Here is an 18,245-nt window from a genome sequence, read left to right as displayed (position 1 = left end):
TTCAACTTGAAGCCGACGTCTTCTCGTTTCCTTAGAATGCCAAAATTAGGAAAATTAGAGAGGAAGGAGAAAGTAGAGGATACTGTTAAGATTGGTGAGTGTATATTAGTATTATTTCTCAGCTAACATTCTCGCAAGGTGAAATCGACGATGGTGTCGATAAGAGACAGGAATTAGAGCAGAAAGTTGCCTCAGTAAAAGCTAGGAATAGCACGTCTGCCAACCAAAAAGCTGCTGGTAGAAAGAAGTCCACGAAGCAGCGGAGTCGTACTTCAAAAGCAGCTGAAAGAGCCGCTGAACACGCTGATAAACTCAGAAACAAGAAAACTGACTCAGAAAATCGTAAAAAGAAGAGAGACAATAGCAAAACTGTTTGGGAGTAATTTATAACTTTGTATCATTAATTCGATTTCATACTTTGTACATCCTTCTCCTCAATCGCGTCTTTCTCGATAACAGCATCCGATTTCTCATCCTCTTTATCTTCTCTTACGGTTTCTTCGACCTTCTCGTCTACTTTAGTCTTCTTTGATGGCTTATCGATGTTCTCTGCCTCCTTCTCCTCAAGTTTTGGTTTGTCAACGCGATCAGCTGATTGCACCATCCAGTCTATACCCTTGCCATATCTCTCCTTGACCCAGGCATCTGCCTTTTTGAAATGGCCAGTGTTAAAGAATCCTCTGGAGGCTGACAATGGTGATGGGTGCGTAGACGACAAAATTAGATGTTTCTTTTTATCGATTTTGGCGCCGTCAAGCATCTTCTTTGCCCAGTTACCCCAACAGAAGAACACAATGCCTTTCTCTGCGTGTCTCTCTGCTAGAACCTGGAGTACCCTATGTGACTAGATGAGCCTGAGATTATCATACGCACATAAGCCTACCTCGTAGTAAATTGCTCCCAACCTTTGTTACCGTGTGATCCTGCAGTGTCTTTTCGGACAGTGAGGGTGCTGTTGAGCAGTAATATACCATTCTCCAAGCAAAGCCTTTCCAAGTTGCCATGTTTTGGAATCTGGAAGTCTGGATATTCGATTCTATGGAGTGTTAATTTTCACTGTAGAAAGTACCATTCTTACTTTAGTTCTTTGTAGATGTTTAACAACGAAGGTGGTACTCGTCTATTAGATGGTGAGACGCGAAAATTTTCAGAAGGGGCAGCTCACACGCCATGTTTGACTGAGAATGCCAATCCATGTGCTTGTCCTTCACCGTGGTACGGATCCTGTCCACTGTTCTTCTGATAAGCTGATGCCTGCTACTTTAATGACCGATACGCACATAATACAGCATCGGATATCATCGATAGGAGAGCGTGACCAGCTGTATATCTGCTCTTTTGGTGGATAAATTGTGTACTTCTTTTCCTCTTCTCTGAGAAACTCTTTGAGCTGTATACGCGTAAGAAAGCGCGTCAAAGCGGTTGAATTGAACAAACCTTTTTGAATGAAGGACTTTTTAGTTCTTTTTGAAGTGCATAATACCAACCAGGACCTAGACAGTTGTATTCTAAAGCTAGAAGATCGTCCGACTTGCTATTCTCCATTGTGGGGAGCTTTCTCTTCTTTGACTGATCCATAGGGGGTATATTCTCGCTGTTCTTCTTAAAGAATTGCGAAATGCTGGCTTGATTTTTCTTTGACATTCGTCGTTTGAGTGTAAGATGTTCTTTCGCTGCGACGACGATTATGGATGGAAGATTAGACAACAACGACCCAGAAACGTCAGCACACACGATAAACTCATCGCCACCAGATTCTGAATTCACAGACGAAGAGGCTCACTTAGAACATCAGGACGACTATAATCCACAGCAGAGGCTCACACTAGTCAGCTACCAAGACGAGGATGAAGAAATTGAGGATGATGTCGAGACCAACCAAACCCTTGCTTCTCCCGTTGATTTTAGCTTCAGGAAGAGCTACAAACGACGCAGAGACAATTCACTCAGGCAGGGGACACTCTCTATAGCCTACGCTAGTCTAAATATCCTCAACTCAACATTAGGTATTGGATTCCTTACTCTCCCCAGTGCACTCTCACAAACAGGTTTACCACTCGGAATCGTCCTCATAGCAATCATCACTCTCCTCGCCGCTGGATCACACATCGTACTCGTCAACACAGGGAGATACCTTGGCGTGCGCAAGATCGAAGATGTTGGTGGTGGTGCACTTAAGCTAGGTACCAGGGGCAAGGGCATCACTAAGTTCGTTGTAAGATCTATCGTCGCAGGAACCGGTTTTAGCTTGATAGTGTCTTACTTGAAGTACATCAAAATACTCTTACACCCACTGGCAAAGGCTTGGTTTGATAGTGCTTTCCTCCAGTCCTCATTCTTCTTGGTCCTCGTACCAGCTATAATTGCGGCACCTTTCACATTTGTACGCTCACTTTCACACCGTACTATATCGCGAATGTCAGTCATCATCGCACTCACCTATCCCGTTCTTCTCGGTTTGATTGCTAGTAGAAGCATGACTTATGCTGAACTCAAGATACTCGATCTGAACATGTACAAGAAGCTACTAGTGCAGGACTTAAACTGGGGTACTCTCAAGAAACACGCTGAACAACAGGGTATTTGGAGCGGTGTTTCAACGATTGCGTTCTCATTTGCTAGTCAGCACCTCACTTTCCCACATCATCGCACAATGCGCAAATCGTCACAACAGACATTCAATATAACGGTTTTGTTGGCCTATACCATTATATTCATATTGGCACTACCATTCGCAGTAGTTCCATATGTTGCTTTCGGCGAGATGACCCCACTTAACCTTTTTGATGCCTTGCCTTCTCCCAATAACGATGGAGGTGTTGATGCTGCCAGGGTTGTAGCTGCTTTTGGGCTCTTGGGTACAATTCCGTTCGCGGTGTTCACGTTAAGGGAAGCCATACTCAGGCTTTTGCATATCGAAACTGAACAAGAAGAACCTAATAGGCGCACACAGTTGGTTGCAACTGGCAGTATTTGGTTGATTTCGATATTTTCTGCCAGTATTGGTAGTTACGCGACATACGAAACTTACGTCAATTTCGCTAGATTGTTATGTATAGCTTTGGGATACCTACTGCCTTGTAAGTGTATAGGCAAGCTGTAGAACCTACTGACGTGCTTAGCTGTATTCTTTGTAATACTCTACCACGTCAAGCGACCAGCGCCAATCGTTGTGAGCTCGAACGATGGGTTGGTGTCGACTGACGCGTTGCTGGCGACTGACGCGTTGCTGGCAAGAAAGGAACGCCAGCTGCAGAAGCGGAGGTCGCTTTTAAGACTATGGTGGGTAATATAAACCGTAGATATAAATAAAAAGCTAATGATTTCAAAGGCAGGATTTGTTTATTTTCAGTTTATTACCATTTGCCTTTCTCACGACAGCTTATTGCATTTATGCACTTGTAAAACACATTTAATTGTACATTCCGCTAATTCGTTTATCTCACTATCTTCACCAAGTCCGTCATGTCTGAGAATATTTCAGACGCAGACAGAGTCTGTATAAATTATTAACTAACAAAATACTAACAATCTATTAGATTCGTCAGAGGAGATTAGAAAGACTCGGAACCCCTGCAGGTTCACCAGCACCCCAGCCAGAAGAGCGTGAAATTCCAAAAACAACAGAGAGGAAACCCCAGCCAGTGCCGGCGCCTGCGAGGATATCAGCGCAGCAAAAACCACAGCCACAGCCACAGCCATCGACAAGCTCACCCAAGTTATCTTCCCAACCAGCTCAATTCGACATAACGGAATGGGAGTCTAGAGCGATAGAAAGTACATTGAAAGTTACGATAGATGTGGGTCTTATCTTGAGACAATCGATTTACTAACGCGTACAGTTAAACACTGCAGACGCGACATCCTGGACTGTCAGCTATTTGAAGCCTCTACTAAATGAGCTAGAGGAGGAGCAACCAACGCATAAAGCATTACAGACAAAGAAACTCACGCCAGATCTCATCGATCAAGCTTTGATAGCCCGCCTGAACCTCGATCCTAATGCGATGATGGATGATGGCGAAATGCTCACGGTTATCGCAAGCTTACCGGCCAATCAGACAACGTTTGAGTACCTTGTTGGTGCATGGAGGAGAGCGCGTGGACAAGCAGTCCAATTGAACAAGATTGACTACTCACCAGCGGACAAACAGAGAGGAATGTCAGTTATTAACAAATTAAAGGAGTTGCTACTCTCTTACATCGGCTTAACGCTACAGGACCCAACAATGTTTGTTCAGACCTCAGATAAACCGAGTGGTGCAATCGAGTTCCTCCAGATCCTCATCCCAGACGAGGCAAGCGCTGATCCATATGGCGATAAAAAATCGACTAGAGACATCTCACCAGAACTTCAAAATGTTCCTGTTAGTGATTTACTCGCAGATATCGTCAAGCGTTTCGATGGCGATGGTTTGGAAGATGTCATAACCCCTATCATCGAACTCACAGCTGGGCAAGCGAAAGGACTCGATTTGACTGGTATGCAGTGGAGATCTATCATTACTGCCCTAGAAACGCTCTTGCAGTTTAAGCCAATAGCTGGCATATTCACCACCCTTCCTTCGTTCATACCGACTCCAGCGACCGCGAAATCTATCGAAAATGATTCATTATTAGGTCCACTCATAGGTTTATCGACATTCTCAAGCTCAGCTCCTAATATTGCTAAACTTTACTTTTCAGATGCCTCACTTGATCGTGAAGAACAGTCACCAATTACTCAGAATACATTAAGAGCAACTCTTGACTCACTTCAAGCAAGCTTATTTGGTATTTTCAATGTCTTAGTAAGAACATCCCCACAGTCTAGGGAGAGGGTTTTGGATTTCTTCGCTATTGCTGCAAATCTTAACGGCCACCGTGGTGCCATGCGCGTTGACCCAAAGCGTGTGTCTGGTGATGGCTTCATGTTCAATTGTCAAGTTATCTTGTCAAGATTCGCTGATCCTTTCATGGATGCTACATTCTCTAAGGTGAGGTTTTCTACTTACTGAAATAGTCCATTAACGACCTCAATAGATTGACAAAATTGACCCAAAGTACTTCTGTCACTCTAAGCGTCTTGACATCTCAGAAGAAACCAAAATCAAAGCTGACAAGACCGAGTCTGACACCTTCTACAATGAAAATTCGAACAAAGGTGAGTTTTATGTTTTATACTGGAATGAAAGCTCAATTGTTTGCTAGACCATCCGGTCAATTTCATCAGCGAAGTATTCTACTTATCGCTTGCATTCCACTATTTAGGGTACCACTCCGCTCAGCGCCAGTCTGGAAGTCTAAAGAAACACATTGATATGATCGAGCCTCAATTGAATGCTCAAAGAAACCAACTTCTAAATGACCCTCGCTTCGCTCCGGGTACTCCAGGAAGGATGTTCGCTGAGAAGCAACTCGAGAAACAGGAAATATTACTCAAAGAACGCAAAGCAGCTGTTGCATCCTCTTGGATACAACTCGATGATCCGGCATCTATGACTAGAATCTTAGGTTTCTACACCTTCGTCACAACCTGGATTGTCAGATTCGTCGATCCTTCTCACCAGCATCCACAAAAATTGGTAACCTTGCCACTGCCTGATGAAATGCCAGTTGAATTCAAGATGATGCCTGAATATATTTTAGAATCGACTGTCGACTTCTTCATCCAGCTGACTAGATATCAGCCACATCAACTGGAAAGTTCAGGCAAGGAGGAGCTCATGAACTTCCTCGTCACCTTCATCTGCAGTCCAAAATATATTGGTAACCCATACAGTCGTAACAAGATTGTGGAAATTATGTGGAATGGTACACATCCCTTTGGTTATTCAAGATCTGGTGTATTGAGTGATAGTATAAACTACCATAAACTCTCACTTGAGCATTTGATGCCATCTTTGATGTCATTCTATATTGATGTAGAACGTACGGGTGTATCTAGTCAATTTTACGATAGACTCAACGTACGTTATAACATAGCGCGATTACTCAAGGTAGTATGGAATAACCCAACTCATCGTGATAAACTTAAAGAAGACACGATGAATAGCGACAAATTCGTCAGATTTACGAACTTGGTTATGAACGATTCTACCTACTTGCTAGATGAAGCCTTAGGTAAATTAGCATCAATCAGACAATATGAGGAGGAGTTGAATTCACCTGGTTTCTCCAATAGACCTGATAATGAGAGGGAGGAGGTACAACAATCGTTCGAAGAATCAGGTCGAGCTGCAGGCAGTTATACTGCATTAGGTGGTGAATCAGTCAGGTTGTTGAAGGCATTCACGGCGGAAGCCAAAGCTGCATTCATGGCTCCAGAAATTGTTGACAGATTAGCTGCTATGTTGTGTTACAATCTTGACGCACTCGCTGGTCCACGTTGTCAAGAACTGAAAGTAACTAATCCTGAAAAGTATGGATGGAGACCAAGACAATTGCTCACTGACATTATTGACATCTTCATGAATCTTCTCGACTGTCGAGAATTTATTGAAGGTGTTGCCAAAGACGGTAGAAGTTACTCAAAAACTCTCTTCGAACGTGCCGCTGGTATTCTCAGACGTAAGGCTATCAAGACTGATCAAGAGGTTGATCTGTTGGCTCGATTTGTTAACCAAGTCGAACAAGTTAGAGCTGAAATGATGGAAGAGGATGAAGCCGATATTCCAGAAGAGTACCAAGGTGAGTTGATATGGACACTAAAGTATTTATTTCTGACTATTGATTTAGATATGATCATGGCAACACTCATGCGCGATCCTGTTATCTTACCAGGATCTAAAGCAGTATTGGATAGATCGACAATTAAGAGTCACCTCTTATCGGATAACACAGATCCTTTCAACAGATCACCTCTCACTATAGATCAAGTCGTACCGCATACCGAACTCAAAGCAGAAATTGATGAATGGGTTGCGAAACGCAGACAAGCAAAACTTGACGAAATGACTAATGCAACAAATGCTGTTGATGTACTACCACCAAAGAATTAATCTTTATCAACTTCACATAAAGAATTTTTACATTCCAAATAATTCGTTAGCCTGAAAATCTTAACATACCAATACACTTCTAAGGAAGGTATTGAACTAAATTTGGTAATTAGTACGAGCTTTTATTCAAATGTAGGCTTTATTCATAACTTCAGATTTAGCGCGCGTTTATTTAAGTGCGTCTTTAAAGATCCATTCAGATCATCTTCAAATACTAACTTCATCTTCACACTCCTTTGAATCTTTAATTAAACTTTCTTTTTAGACTGCCATTCAGTGAGGTTTATCAAAAAAAGTTGGATAGTCACTCGTTCAATTAAGTAAGATAGTAAGACCACGACTTTGTTTATAGGTAATATAAAGTAATGTCAAGATTAATCAAGAAACAAGTGGGTATATGCTGTCGATAATATTACGTGGCTAATATCTTCTTTAAGGTTGCCGGTACAGTTGGATCAACCGCTGGTACCGCTGGAACTGCAGGTGGTGCAGGTACGGCAGCAGGTGGAGCTAGTAGCGGTTCATACAATGATGGATCATATCATGGTGTTGGTGCAGCTGGTGGTACATCTGGTGCATCAAACGGGGCTGCCAATAGCGCTGGTTCTGCTGCAGGTGGAACAACTGGGTCAACCACATCAGGCACAGCAGGTTCAGCCAAGGGTTCAACTGCTGGTGAAACAGCAGACAGTGCAGGATCAGCTGCAACTTCAGCTAAAGCCCCAACAGCAGACACTGCTGATACTACAACAAAGGAGCCGGTCGCCGATGATGAAGATCTCCCAGATGATGATCCACCTGCCGACGAAAAGGCAGATTTGCCAGATGACGAGATTAAGATACCAGACGAGGATAACACAGAGGAAGACCTTGATGCTACCAAGTCAGTCAACAACTCAATCGAGCATTCTTTGTCATCATCATCCCAATCAGAATCACCAACTGCAACACCATCAATGTCTGCATCTAAGGAGGAAAAAGATGAGGACGACAATAAGGGTCTTAAGATTGCTTTGCCTATTATCCTCGGATTGTTGTTCATCCTCTTCATGATCTGGGTTGGAAAGCGTGTTGTGAAAAAGAGAGCAGCTGCTAAGAAGGAAAACCCAACGAAGATTGCTTACAACTCTAACATCAAAAGTCAGGAAACTTTGGATGAGGTGAGTGTTATTGATGTTTAATGTCTTACTAATTTCAAACAGAAATCGCCACTTCCTCCACCAGGTTTCCAGGGCCATTCCGTGGACAACAGGGGCAGCGTCTATTCAAACTACTCAGGTGGTCAGCCACTCATGCATCCTAACTCATCGGCTAGTCACAGCGACTACTTGAGTGCATACCACCAAAATATGTCCACACACAGCTTCAACAACCTCAACGGACAGAGACGTCAACCATCCCCTGTTCCACCATATGGCCAACATCCATACAGTGGTATGATGAACAGATCAATGTCAATGCAATCGCAAGGTCCACCACCACAGCCGCAAAGGCCACCTATGAGTTCACCACCGTCGGTACCTCACTTGCCAGCATTGGCTGTTCCAGATCCTGAACTAATCCCACTCCCAAGCCCACCGCCAAGCGTGTACTCTTTGAACAAGATACCAACGTCGCCTCCAAAACCAGAGCATCAGACTCGTGATCCATTCAGGGATCCACCAACTAGACAATACTCAATGAATAGAGGATCAAACGTACCTCCATTGCACATTCGTCCACCTGGTGCTGTTAGAGCTCGCGTTTCATTCAAGCCAACCGCAACGGATGAGCTCGCAATTCATAAAGGAGAAGATGTACAAGTTCTTAGAAGGTTCTCAGATGGTTGGGCTGAAGTTAAAGCTTTAGCTAGTGGTAAAACTGGTGTAATTCCTTTACAAATTTTGGACGACCAACCATCAACTCCAATGAGTTATGGTTCCCAGCAAAGTTCACCTGGTTACCAACCACAAGGACAAGCTGGTTTCCCACCTGCACCACCATCAAATTACCAATAATTTACGATTTATTCAATGGCTAGTTATTAATTGTTTTTAAAATACCTATATATTTATACATTATTCGCTTTTTCTATAATGAAAATGTTGCAATGGTGAAACAAATTAATGCATATACTCTACACAGATGACATCTAAGGCTATATTTCTTTGCTGTTTTATGGTGGTTTGTAAGCGTTCATCGGAGAGATTTTTGCGTTTTCTGGAGAAAAACCGTTCTGTAAGCATGTAGTTCTGTTGTGAGACAGCCACTCGCTCCTGAGTTACTGTGATATATAAACCAATCACTGAGCTTTTTGCTTGTGAGTAACCCAAAGGAAGGATTTGCTGTAATTCATTGAGTCGATAATTCAATTATGTGTATTTTCAGATAGGTAAGAAAGGAATTGAAAACAGCTATTGAACAGTTTCAGACAGATACTATTTGTTTTCCAATTTCGTTACACTTGGGACGTCTACAAAGAGTACCACTATGTTCCTGTGCCTAAACAAAAAACCACCGTATAAAAGGGGTTTTCACCTTTAATCAATGTCAACTTAACTGGAGGTGATGATTCTACGCTAGTGCTTCTTATCCTTGTAACAAGGAAAAGGTGTGTTGCTTAGTGAACGATATATTTCTTGTAATACGACCACAGATAACAGAGGCTCTAAATTGATTACCCCTATCTGCCTCTGCACGTTGTATAAGTTAATTCCAGTCATTACACTCGTTCTGGTTCCTTTGATAGCATTGTATGATGTGAAGGTGATGATCGACAAACCAACTGACGGCTGGCGTAGTCCAAGAGAGTCCACCAACTTTGAGACAAAACCAAAGTATCACATACTCGCAGGCTGACATTTTACGAAAGTTTTCCATGTGCTATGGCTTTTTTGAATGTCGTCAGCCGTGTTTTATGTCTTTATCGCTGACATCATGTGGTCAAATTCGCAAGAATGTTATTTGGAGAGATTACCAATCGAAATATTACAGGATATTATTGATTATGAGCCAACATTGGCTTGCTGTATGCGGAACCTATTGTTGTTGGGACACAAGCACCGTTTCCGTACTCTCTCAGGTCCCAGACCGGTATGGACAATATTTGGGAAGCGACAGACAAGACGTTCTGTTGATCGCTTCTTTCTATATTTTGATAAATTTCTAGAGGATAATTCTAAATCTGAACACGTTAGAGTGAGTGTTTATTTTCCGAAGTGGCATCTAACTATCGGTAGATTCTCACACTAGATTTGAGCTATAGCGGTAAGAGTAAAGCAGCGCTGTGGAGTGTGGGATATATTGCCCACATGTCTCGCTTACTCCCAAAACTTGACACTATAAAGATGACACTGAAAGATGAATGTGATCTGCACAAATTTCCACAATTGAAGAGTGTCACCAATGTTGCAATTCGCTTCCTCAAGTGTACGCGATACACATATGTCGGCAGTCTCCTGCGTGAAAAAGTTCCCAATGCTGCAGTAATTTACCTAGATGTCCAACCAAAGAGGTACAAAACAACAAGACGCATCCAAAGAGAACTGCTACTTGGGTGGGCTGGTGAGCTGTTCGTCGTCTGTCAGTACCTACATTTTCCCAATCTCAAGAGATTGAGTATATTCGGTCGTATACCGAGATATGAATTTTTTGAGGCATATTCTTATTTTCGCAACGGTGAAACACAGCTACACAAACCGCTCGATTTCGAATTTGGAATAATGACATCCAATACTGTACTCACCGTGTTGAATATTCTCGCCATGAATATTATCAATCATCAAGAGTAAATATTCTAGATGCCTTCTTGTTATATTAAATACATAAATTAGCATTTTACAATGGTAGCAGACCCTCAGAGTTTGCGCCCTTGAGAGGATCATCGTCATCAAGTTTCACAAGTCTGCGGGCTTCTATATCCTCAGCTGTGACTTTACCAGTATCAATCTTGGTAGCTTCTTCTTCCAACTCGGCTCGGCTGAGGTCGTTCGTTTTTCTCCTCCGTTCTCTATCAAGTGCAGCCTTAAGTTTGTCCTTGTCAAGCTCACCCAAAGCTTGAGGATCTTTAGAGAAACCATATTTGTTACCCTCTCTCTCGGCTCTTGCTTTAAGGTCAGCAGTACCGGCGGCGATTTTCTCCTTGTGTTGCTCTGTGAGAGATTTCTGTGGTTTGGATGCCTCTTCGATTTCATGTCTAGAGAATGTAGATTTGGAAGCTTCTTTACCTGCTTCACCTTGACAATAGGAGGTGTATATCGTCGAATGGCAACAATTGTAACCCCATGATTTCGTCTCCATGCTGAACCAAGAACCGAAGACAGATTGGTGATTTCCAGGGTAAACTTAAGCAGTGCGTAAGTATATATAATATGTTTAAAGTTAATCACTTACCATCTTCCGCATATTTGGACTTTGCAATTGCTCTCTCTTTTCCTTTGATGAGCTGACCAGATCTGGAGTATTCGACATATTCTTCAGTCTGTCCTAGACGGATTTCCTTTGGAATGTGTGAAGGAGTGATGTACTCTTCACCACCATATCGACCAAGCATGTTAGCCTTGTGTGAATCCTTTATTTCTTCCTTCTTGACCTTGAATGCACCATGAGCCATTTCAGTAGCTGTTGGATTGGCTTGTACATGCATGTCGTGACCTCTGTTAGCAGATTGCCAAGCGAATAATTGGGTATTCTGTATGCCAGCAGCATCACCACTATTACGAAGGAAGTTCTCGCCTGCGAATGTGCTGTCTTCCGGTCTGACGTTCGAGTGAGGTGCTTCCCTCATGGATCTTGTCTTTGGATCGTAATGTGCAGATTCTATATCGAGGTTCATGAGGTACTTTGCTGTATCCTCTCTAATACGGAGGTTCCTGACTGTTATCCTGTTGTTAGAGTCGACATTTTGGCCAACAGCGTCCGCGTTATCTGCATACTTGTCCTCGTCATCCTCATCCTCATCTGAGCTACCGAACTCATCCTTGATTTTTTGTTTAGTTGCGTCGACGACCTTTTTAGCTGCTGATAGACTGTTTTGCTTATCAAGTTCCTCCTCCTGTATCCGCCTACGCTCTTGTTCGACGGCTGCGTATTCCTCTACGACTCTCTTGTGTGATGCTGGATCGTAACCATTCCAGCGGTCTCTCTTAGCGTCGAAGTCGGTTGCTGTTTGTTGTACGACATCATCATATTGAGTAACGCGATTAGTTTTGTTCGCGCCTCTCTTCCGAGGTCTCTCTACACAATCTTTCTTTGAGTGTCCCATTGCGCCACAATTATCGCAAGCACCTTTCCTAAACTTCTGTGCTTTATGACCCTTTATCGAGCGATCATACCAGTTGTTGAGCTTCTCAGCTGAGCTGTCGTACTCTCTATTCAGACGCTGATGGCCTAATCCCGGTTTGCCTGTGTCCATGTACCAAGGTGCCTGTGAGATGTACTGTGGGATATGGGGGTTGATTGGTTTACCATCAGCGTCTAACTCTGCAGGCGCTGTACCCGCTTTACGGGCTTCCTCCAATTCTCTCTTCTTTTTCAGTTCTTCCCTTGCCGACATTGTGGATGTTGAATAGAAACGATGAAGTTGTTGAAAAAATACATTGAAAGGGATAGATCTGTTAGTCTATCGTTTGTAGCCTCCGCACTCTATACTGACGAACTCATTAGGGATGGGTCACCCTTCTACCACAAGAGGTCAGTATAGCCACTATCTAGACAGGCTTTTAATATAACCCAGGATGAAGATCTCTGGCATTGTTACAATTTGATAGGCCCAGGCGATGAGATTAGAGCTCCTGCTATCCGGTTTGTCTTCTTATCATAGAAATACTCCTTCTCATTCGAGACACAGTCGGGTCGTTAACACCTCTTCTACCGGCTCTACAGACTCACAGAGGGTTAGGTTAACTCTCACTATACGAGTGGAGAAGACTTTCTTTAGCCCTTCTGCCACCTCCACCACAGAAGCTGCTCCAGGTACATCCAATCAGCCACCACAGAATGCACAGCTCCAGATTTCAGGTAGAGTTACTAGTGAGAATCCTCATGTAAAACTTGGCGCATTCCACACTCTCGACTTGGAATCCTTGAGGGATTTCAAGCTCGGTAAAGGTCCTGGCGGCTGGGATACCATCAATATACAGCGTGTAGAGGAAGCTAGCGCTGAAGGTGCAGGTGCTGAAGTCGCTGCTATCCTTATCGGTGAAGGTGCTTACTCAGTTTTCTAGATTATTATTTCCTAACAAACTTCTCAAGGAAACGCCGCTATTTGTCTCCTCACAAATCACATGACCGTCGTTAAACAGAGGATTGATGCTCAGATTCCTCGCAAACGCAAGGGTATGTCGTCAGCTCATGAGAAAGTACGTTATGACGTCATTTTTGATTTATTCTCATCCTGGATTTAGGCGACTGAGAAATTTCACGATCAATTAACAGCTGCATTCGTCAAACATATATTACCACTGAGCACTAATCTTCGAGTCATACTCTTCGCAGGCTCATCATTCCCTCGAGACTCCTTCCTCAAAACAATGCTCGAGAATGCTCAACATAATGGTGATAAAACTATACTGGCGCTTCGGCCGAAGTTCCTCAAAGTCAACACTGGTTCTGCGAATGTACACGCTCTCAATGAAGCCCTCAAAAGTCCGGAAGTCGCTGCACAACTAAAAGACACGAAGTTTGCAAGAGAAGGTATGATGCTCGATAAGTGAGTCGTACCCTTCTCATGTAAATGTCCCTCTAACTTTGCCCAAGGTTTAATAAGATGCTCGTTACTGATGAGAATCGTGCTTGGTATGGTCCCGATCACGTACAGAAAGCTATAGATAGAGGTGCTGTTGGTACGCTGCTTATTTCGGACTCTCTATTTAGGTACGAAAACAATTAGACACAATTCGTTTCTCATAATTATTTAGATCACAAGATATTGCAGAACGTAAGCGATTTGTAAAAATGGTCGAGGATGTTAGGGAATTGGGTGGTACTGAAGTACTTATCTTCAGTGCAATGCACGAATCTGGTCATAGTGGGTATCTCCGTCAGCTTGTCATCATTACTAATGGAGCACACAGAGCTTGACTTATTGTCCGGAATCGCCGCACTTCTGACATATCCACTTGATATTGAAATGGTTGAGATGGAAGAGGAAGACGAAAAAGCAGCACAAGAAGCGCAACAGTAGATTGTGTTTGCAAAAAAAAGTATACATTCCGAAGATTTTCGTATAGAGTTATGTAATACAATCAACTTTAATGATGTTACGAATGGAGAAAGCTTATGCTTGTGATTGTGGTTGCTGCTGGAGTGGAGAAGGAGCAGCTTGGATTTTGTTTTCGTATGTCTCTTGAACATTTTCATATGGTTTCATTGGTTGAAGACCCCACTTTTCGAACAATTCGGCGTCTTGGTCCTTTTCAACACCGTCTGTTGTAAGCATATATCCGGAGAAGATGGCATTGGCACCTGACATGAAGCACATTGCTTGCTCTGCATCGGTAAACATCTTTCTACCTGCAGCTATTCTAACGATTGACTTTGGCATAACGATTCTTGCGGTAGCGATCGTTCTAACGACTTCTTCGATTGCTACTGGGACGTTGTTCTCCAATGGTGTACCCTTGATTGGAACCAAGGCATTGACTGGGAAGGATTCTGGATGTTCTGGCAACCTCGAGAGTTCCCAGATAAGACCTACTCTATCCTCTTGTTGTTCACCTAATCCGAGAATACCACCTGAACAGACACTGATTCCTGCATCTCTGACATTTGCAATAGTGCTCAATCTATCTTCATATGAGCGTGTGGTGATGACCTAGAGTGTTTCTTAGCAAGTGAAACAAAGAAAGAAGTAAACCCTACCTCTGGATAGTATTCCCTTGAGGTATCCAAATTGTGGTTGTAGGCGGTCAGACCTGCATCTTTCAAAGCTATTGCTTGTTCAGATGAAAGCATACCAAGTGTGGTACAGACTTCCATCCCCATACCCTTAATCTCTCTAACCATGGCCAAGATTCTGTCGAAACCACGTTTGCGTCCACCGACATCCCTCCATGCTGCACCCATACAAAAGCGGGTTGAGCCAGCCTCTTTCGCGCGTTTTGCTTCCTGTATGACAGGATCTAAGGCGAGCAATTTGCCGGCTTCTGTCTGGGTGCTATATCTGCTACTCTGTGAGCAGTAGCTGCAATCCTCTGAACAACCGCCTGTCTTGATATTCATGAGGGTGCAGAGTTGAACTCTACCTGGTTCATGATGTTGACGGTGTACACTTGCTGCTCTGTAAACCAACTCTAATAGTGGTTGCTGGTATATCGACTGGATCTCATTCCTGTTCCAATCGTGACGTACGTCTCCGTCTTTGTAGGATTTATGGCTGTTGTCTGGACCGTTGGGGGTGAATGGATGGGGATTTAAGTGTGTAGCCAGAGATCTAACTGATGTCCTGGCTGGGATTTGAACTCTCTGGAGTTGCTTTACGAGCATTTTAAGTTTGTTCTTCGTCGTCGCTGTTCAAGTTGTCATTCCGGGCTATCATCGCTACTTACCGCATCAAAGAAATCCGGTAGAAGGGGAATTGCGACGTGCGTCTTTTGCGGTAAATCAGCTGAGCAACTCTCATACATTCGATAAAAGCATTATATAGCTATAATAGATTATGCCTCACCTTTACCGTCATTTCAGAGTTAACCAGGTATTCGGTCGGTCTATAGCTCTAAACAGTACATTTCTAATACAGAACATATAGGCGCTAATACAGACGTCGGAAAGACACTCCTAACGACTGCTCTCCTCCTCGCTGAATCCCGACGGACGGCTAACAACATCTACTATCTAAAGTATGTTGATCGTTATGCATTACATATACAACTAAACACGTACCACAGACCAGTCAGTACAGGTCCGGACGCTGAACAGGATGATGCGTAGGTTATTGCTTATCTAGCAAACAAACCGCTGAACCCTATAGCTTCCTACAGCGGTTTTCTACCACCGATAGAATAAAACATCACACGTTATACCGTTACTCTGATCCTGTCTCTCCTCATTTGGCTGTTTCGAGAGAATCAGTGGAGAAGAAACCGCCATCCGATAAGGAATTTGCGAGATCTATCGGTGACTACATCACCAATACAGCAGCTTTACCTAATACACACTCTCTTTATGTGGAGACTGCAGGTGGTAAGTTCGGAATTACTCTATAGACAGTCTCTCAACTGATTTAGGTGTGCACTCTCCAACGCTCAGTGGTACGAGCCAAGCAGACGCTTATAGGCCGCTACTGTAGGTTCCTGCATATCTAACCTATAGAAATATCTAAACCATCTTCAGATTACCTACAATCTTTGTTGCGTCATACCACTTGGGTGGTATCAGCACTACGCTGGCAGCTTACGAAAGTCTGCACATACGTGGATACAATATAGACACTATCCTCGTCTTTAAGGAAGAATATTACGCCAATTACCAATATTTGACAGAATGGGCACAGGAGAGGGGAATACACGTAGCCACCATCGATCAACCGCCATCACGGGACAGCAATGCACTCAACGACGAGAAAGCCTTGTCAGCATATTTCAATAGCTTATCGACCAATGACGAAAGTCCAGTCGTGAGAGCATTAGAAGAGCTCGATAGGCGACACCAAGCACGTATAGATGAAGTGGAAGGTTTGCCTGACCGCACACTTAAAAGCATTTGGTACCCTTTCGCACAACACAGTCATATCACATCCTCGTCTCAGATTGGTGTAATTGATAGCGCACACGCCGATAATTTCGACGTTTACAGACCAAATCGGGATAGTACAAGCTTGCTAAAGCAGGAGTTTGACGGTAGTGCATCTTGGTGGACCCAGACGCTTGGACATGGTAATCCAACCTTAGCATTAGCGGCTGCCCATGCTGCTGGACGCTATGGACATATCCTCTTCCCAGGACACACTCACAAACCCGTTTTAGAACTCTGTGAAAGACTCCTCGAGGGTCCAGGCAAAGGCTGGGCGAATAAGGCTTTCGTCACTGATAATGGAAGTACCGCTATGGAGGTTGCCCTTAAGATCGCCCTCAGAGCCGCATCTAAAAAGTACGGTAGAACACAGAGAGGTGTGATAGGTCTCAGTGGTAGCTATCATGGCGATACAATTGGTAGTATGGACGCTTCTGAGCCTTCGGTTTACAATAATGCTGTAGAGTGGTACTCGCCAAGAGGAGGCTTCTGGTTTGATGCACCGCTGATCAAGTACAAAAGTGGAAAAGTTATACTAAAAGGCGCTGTTGCTATGGGTGTACCTGAAAATGCCGTTGTTAATGGAGATTACTGGGAGATCGCCATCTCTGATTCACTTTCTGATGCCTACAATCTCGACAAACGTATTAAGTCTGATTTATCTACTTTATACAGAGACTTCGTTCAGCAGACGCTCATAAAGCTTGTCGGAGAAGGCAGGCAATTCGGTGCATTAGTGCTCGAACCATTGATTATGGGTGCAGGTGGAATGCTTTCTGTTGACGTGAGTACCCCTCCTCTTCTAGTACTTTCTAATCCTAGTTAGCCACTTTTCCAACGTGTATTGATAGACACAGTTCGTGCTAACGAGAAGCTGTTCGCCGAACAAGCTGGAGAGGCCTATACTGAGGGACAAGAATGGGATGGATTACCAGTCATTTTTGATGAAGTCTTTGTTGGACTGTACAGACTTGGACAACTTACGCCTGTGTCAATCCTTGGTACAGCACCTGATGTATCGGCTTACGCTAAAATACTGTCTGGCGGAATCGTACCATTGTCGACTACCTTAGCAAGACAAAGTATGTTTGATAATTTCCTAGGAGAGGAGAAGAAGGAAGCTTTATTACATGGTCATTCTTACACGGCCCATCCAATTGGCTGTTCAGTTGCGAATTCGTCCTTCGAAGAAATCAAGAAATTGACAACAAGCGATGACTGGAAGGCATCAAAATCTGCTTGGAATAGTGAAAGTGAGAACGCCATATGGAGCTTATGGAATCCTGAGACGGTCAAGACATTAGCCAGCTTGGATAATGTTGATGGTGTTCTTGCACTCGGTACTGTACTTGTTGTACACCTCAAATCATCCGGTAAAGGCTACGAAAGTGGAGGTGGACAGCGCTTCCTTGCAACACTCGCTAATGAGGGTATACACTCCCGACCACTCGGCGACACGATCTACTTTATGTCAAGCTTGAACACGTCTAGAGAGACGATAAGAGAAGTAGAAAGCAAAGTGATAGAAGGAATTAAAAAATTTGATGTTTAGACAAT

At 43.5% G+C, this 18,245-nt stretch overlaps 10 protein-coding genes across 10 annotated transcripts; 7 read left to right on the top strand and 3 right to left on the bottom strand.

The window, feature by feature from the left end:
- Positions 1-36: 36 nt before the first annotated feature.
- On the top strand, positions 37-383 carry WALSEDRAFT_66034 (hypothetical protein; the record flags this gene model as incomplete). Its single annotated transcript, XM_006960120.1, has 2 exons — positions 37-94; positions 139-383. 2 exons carry the CDS (start codon positions 37-39, stop codon positions 381-383), a joined length of 303 nt encoding a protein of 100 aa, XP_006960182.1.
- A 17-nt stretch (positions 384-400) lies between these two features.
- Positions 401-1,545, bottom strand: WALSEDRAFT_21797 (uracil-DNA glycosylase; the record flags this gene model as incomplete). Its single annotated transcript, XM_006960119.1, has 6 exons — positions 401-836; positions 884-1,036; positions 1,079-1,120; positions 1,166-1,231; positions 1,281-1,390; positions 1,438-1,545. The coding sequence occupies 6 exons, from the start codon at positions 1,543-1,545 to the stop codon at positions 401-403; spliced, it is 915 nt and encodes a 304-aa protein (XP_006960181.1).
- A 142-nt stretch (positions 1,546-1,687) lies between these two features.
- WALSEDRAFT_30131 (hypothetical protein) lies at positions 1,688-3,295 on the top strand (the record flags this gene model as incomplete). Its single annotated transcript, XM_006960118.1, has 2 exons — positions 1,688-3,080; positions 3,123-3,295. The coding sequence occupies 2 exons, from the start codon at positions 1,688-1,690 to the stop codon at positions 3,293-3,295; spliced, it is 1,566 nt and encodes a 521-aa protein (XP_006960180.1).
- A 287-nt stretch (positions 3,296-3,582) lies between these two features.
- Positions 3,583-7,053, top strand: WALSEDRAFT_61309 (hypothetical protein). The gene is made up of 5 exons (XM_006960117.1): positions 3,583-3,800; positions 3,843-4,976; positions 5,023-5,143; positions 5,191-6,669; positions 6,718-7,053. The coding sequence occupies exons 2-5, from the start codon at positions 4,008-4,010 to the stop codon at positions 6,978-6,980; spliced, it is 2,832 nt and encodes a 943-aa protein (XP_006960179.1). The 5' UTR covers positions 3,583-3,800; positions 3,843-4,007; the 3' UTR covers positions 6,981-7,053.
- A 215-nt stretch (positions 7,054-7,268) lies between these two features.
- On the top strand, positions 7,269-9,043 carry WALSEDRAFT_61307 (hypothetical protein). Its single transcript, XM_006960116.1, has 4 exons — positions 7,269-7,369; positions 7,418-8,140; positions 8,183-8,493; positions 8,554-9,043. The coding sequence occupies exons 1-4, from the start codon at positions 7,346-7,348 to the stop codon at positions 8,975-8,977; spliced, it is 1,482 nt and encodes a 493-aa protein (XP_006960178.1). The 5' UTR covers positions 7,269-7,345; the 3' UTR covers positions 8,978-9,043.
- Positions 9,044-9,147: 104 nt separating this feature from the next.
- WALSEDRAFT_70356 (hypothetical protein) lies at positions 9,148-10,777 on the top strand. The gene is made up of 3 exons (XM_006960115.1): positions 9,148-9,712; positions 9,761-10,157; positions 10,199-10,777. The coding sequence occupies exons 2-3, from the start codon at positions 9,858-9,860 to the stop codon at positions 10,748-10,750; spliced, it is 852 nt and encodes a 283-aa protein (XP_006960177.1). The 5' UTR covers positions 9,148-9,712; positions 9,761-9,857; the 3' UTR covers positions 10,751-10,777.
- WALSEDRAFT_70355 (hypothetical protein) lies at positions 10,770-12,555 on the bottom strand. Its single transcript, XM_006960114.1, has 2 exons — positions 11,352-12,555; positions 10,770-11,302 (listed from the first exon to the last, which is right to left on the bottom strand). Exons 1-2 carry the CDS (start codon positions 12,511-12,513, stop codon positions 10,797-10,799), a joined length of 1,668 nt encoding a protein of 555 aa, XP_006960176.1. The 5' UTR covers positions 12,514-12,555; the 3' UTR covers positions 10,770-10,796.
- On the top strand, positions 12,533-14,854 carry WALSEDRAFT_70354 (hypothetical protein; the record flags this gene model as incomplete). Its single annotated transcript, XM_006960113.1, has 10 exons — positions 12,533-12,573; positions 12,624-12,650; positions 12,694-12,761; positions 12,808-13,163; positions 13,212-13,318; positions 13,364-13,668; positions 13,716-13,832; positions 13,877-13,986; positions 14,033-14,768; positions 14,818-14,854. Coding segments are annotated over 9 exons (1,241 nt in total), but the record flags the coding sequence as incomplete, so codon positions are not given.
- WALSEDRAFT_58547 (biotin synthase) lies at positions 14,154-15,462 on the bottom strand. Its single transcript, XM_006960112.1, has 2 exons — positions 14,820-15,462; positions 14,154-14,772 (listed from the first exon to the last, which is right to left on the bottom strand). The coding sequence occupies exons 1-2, from the start codon at positions 15,441-15,443 to the stop codon at positions 14,236-14,238; spliced, it is 1,161 nt and encodes a 386-aa protein (XP_006960174.1). The 5' UTR covers positions 15,444-15,462; the 3' UTR covers positions 14,154-14,235.
- Positions 15,463-15,615: 153 nt separating this feature from the next.
- WALSEDRAFT_52570 (PLP-dependent transferase) lies at positions 15,616-18,240 on the top strand (the record flags this gene model as incomplete). Its single annotated transcript, XM_006960111.1, has 7 exons — positions 15,616-15,658; positions 15,706-15,796; positions 15,845-15,883; positions 15,928-16,139; positions 16,184-16,241; positions 16,290-17,472; positions 17,515-18,240. The coding sequence occupies 7 exons, from the start codon at positions 15,616-15,618 to the stop codon at positions 18,238-18,240; spliced, it is 2,352 nt and encodes a 783-aa protein (XP_006960173.1).
- Positions 18,241-18,245: the final 5 nt, after the last annotated feature.

Source organism: Wallemia mellicola (genome assembly GCF_000263375.1).
Source record: "Wallemia mellicola CBS 633.66 unplaced genomic scaffold WALSEscaffold_23, whole genome shotgun sequence".
Lineage (NCBI taxonomy): Eukaryota > Fungi > Basidiomycota > Wallemiomycetes > Wallemiales > Wallemiaceae > Wallemia > Wallemia mellicola.
The sequence above is the reverse complement of the archived record's forward strand: the minus strand, read 5'-3'. Positions and strand labels throughout refer to the sequence as shown.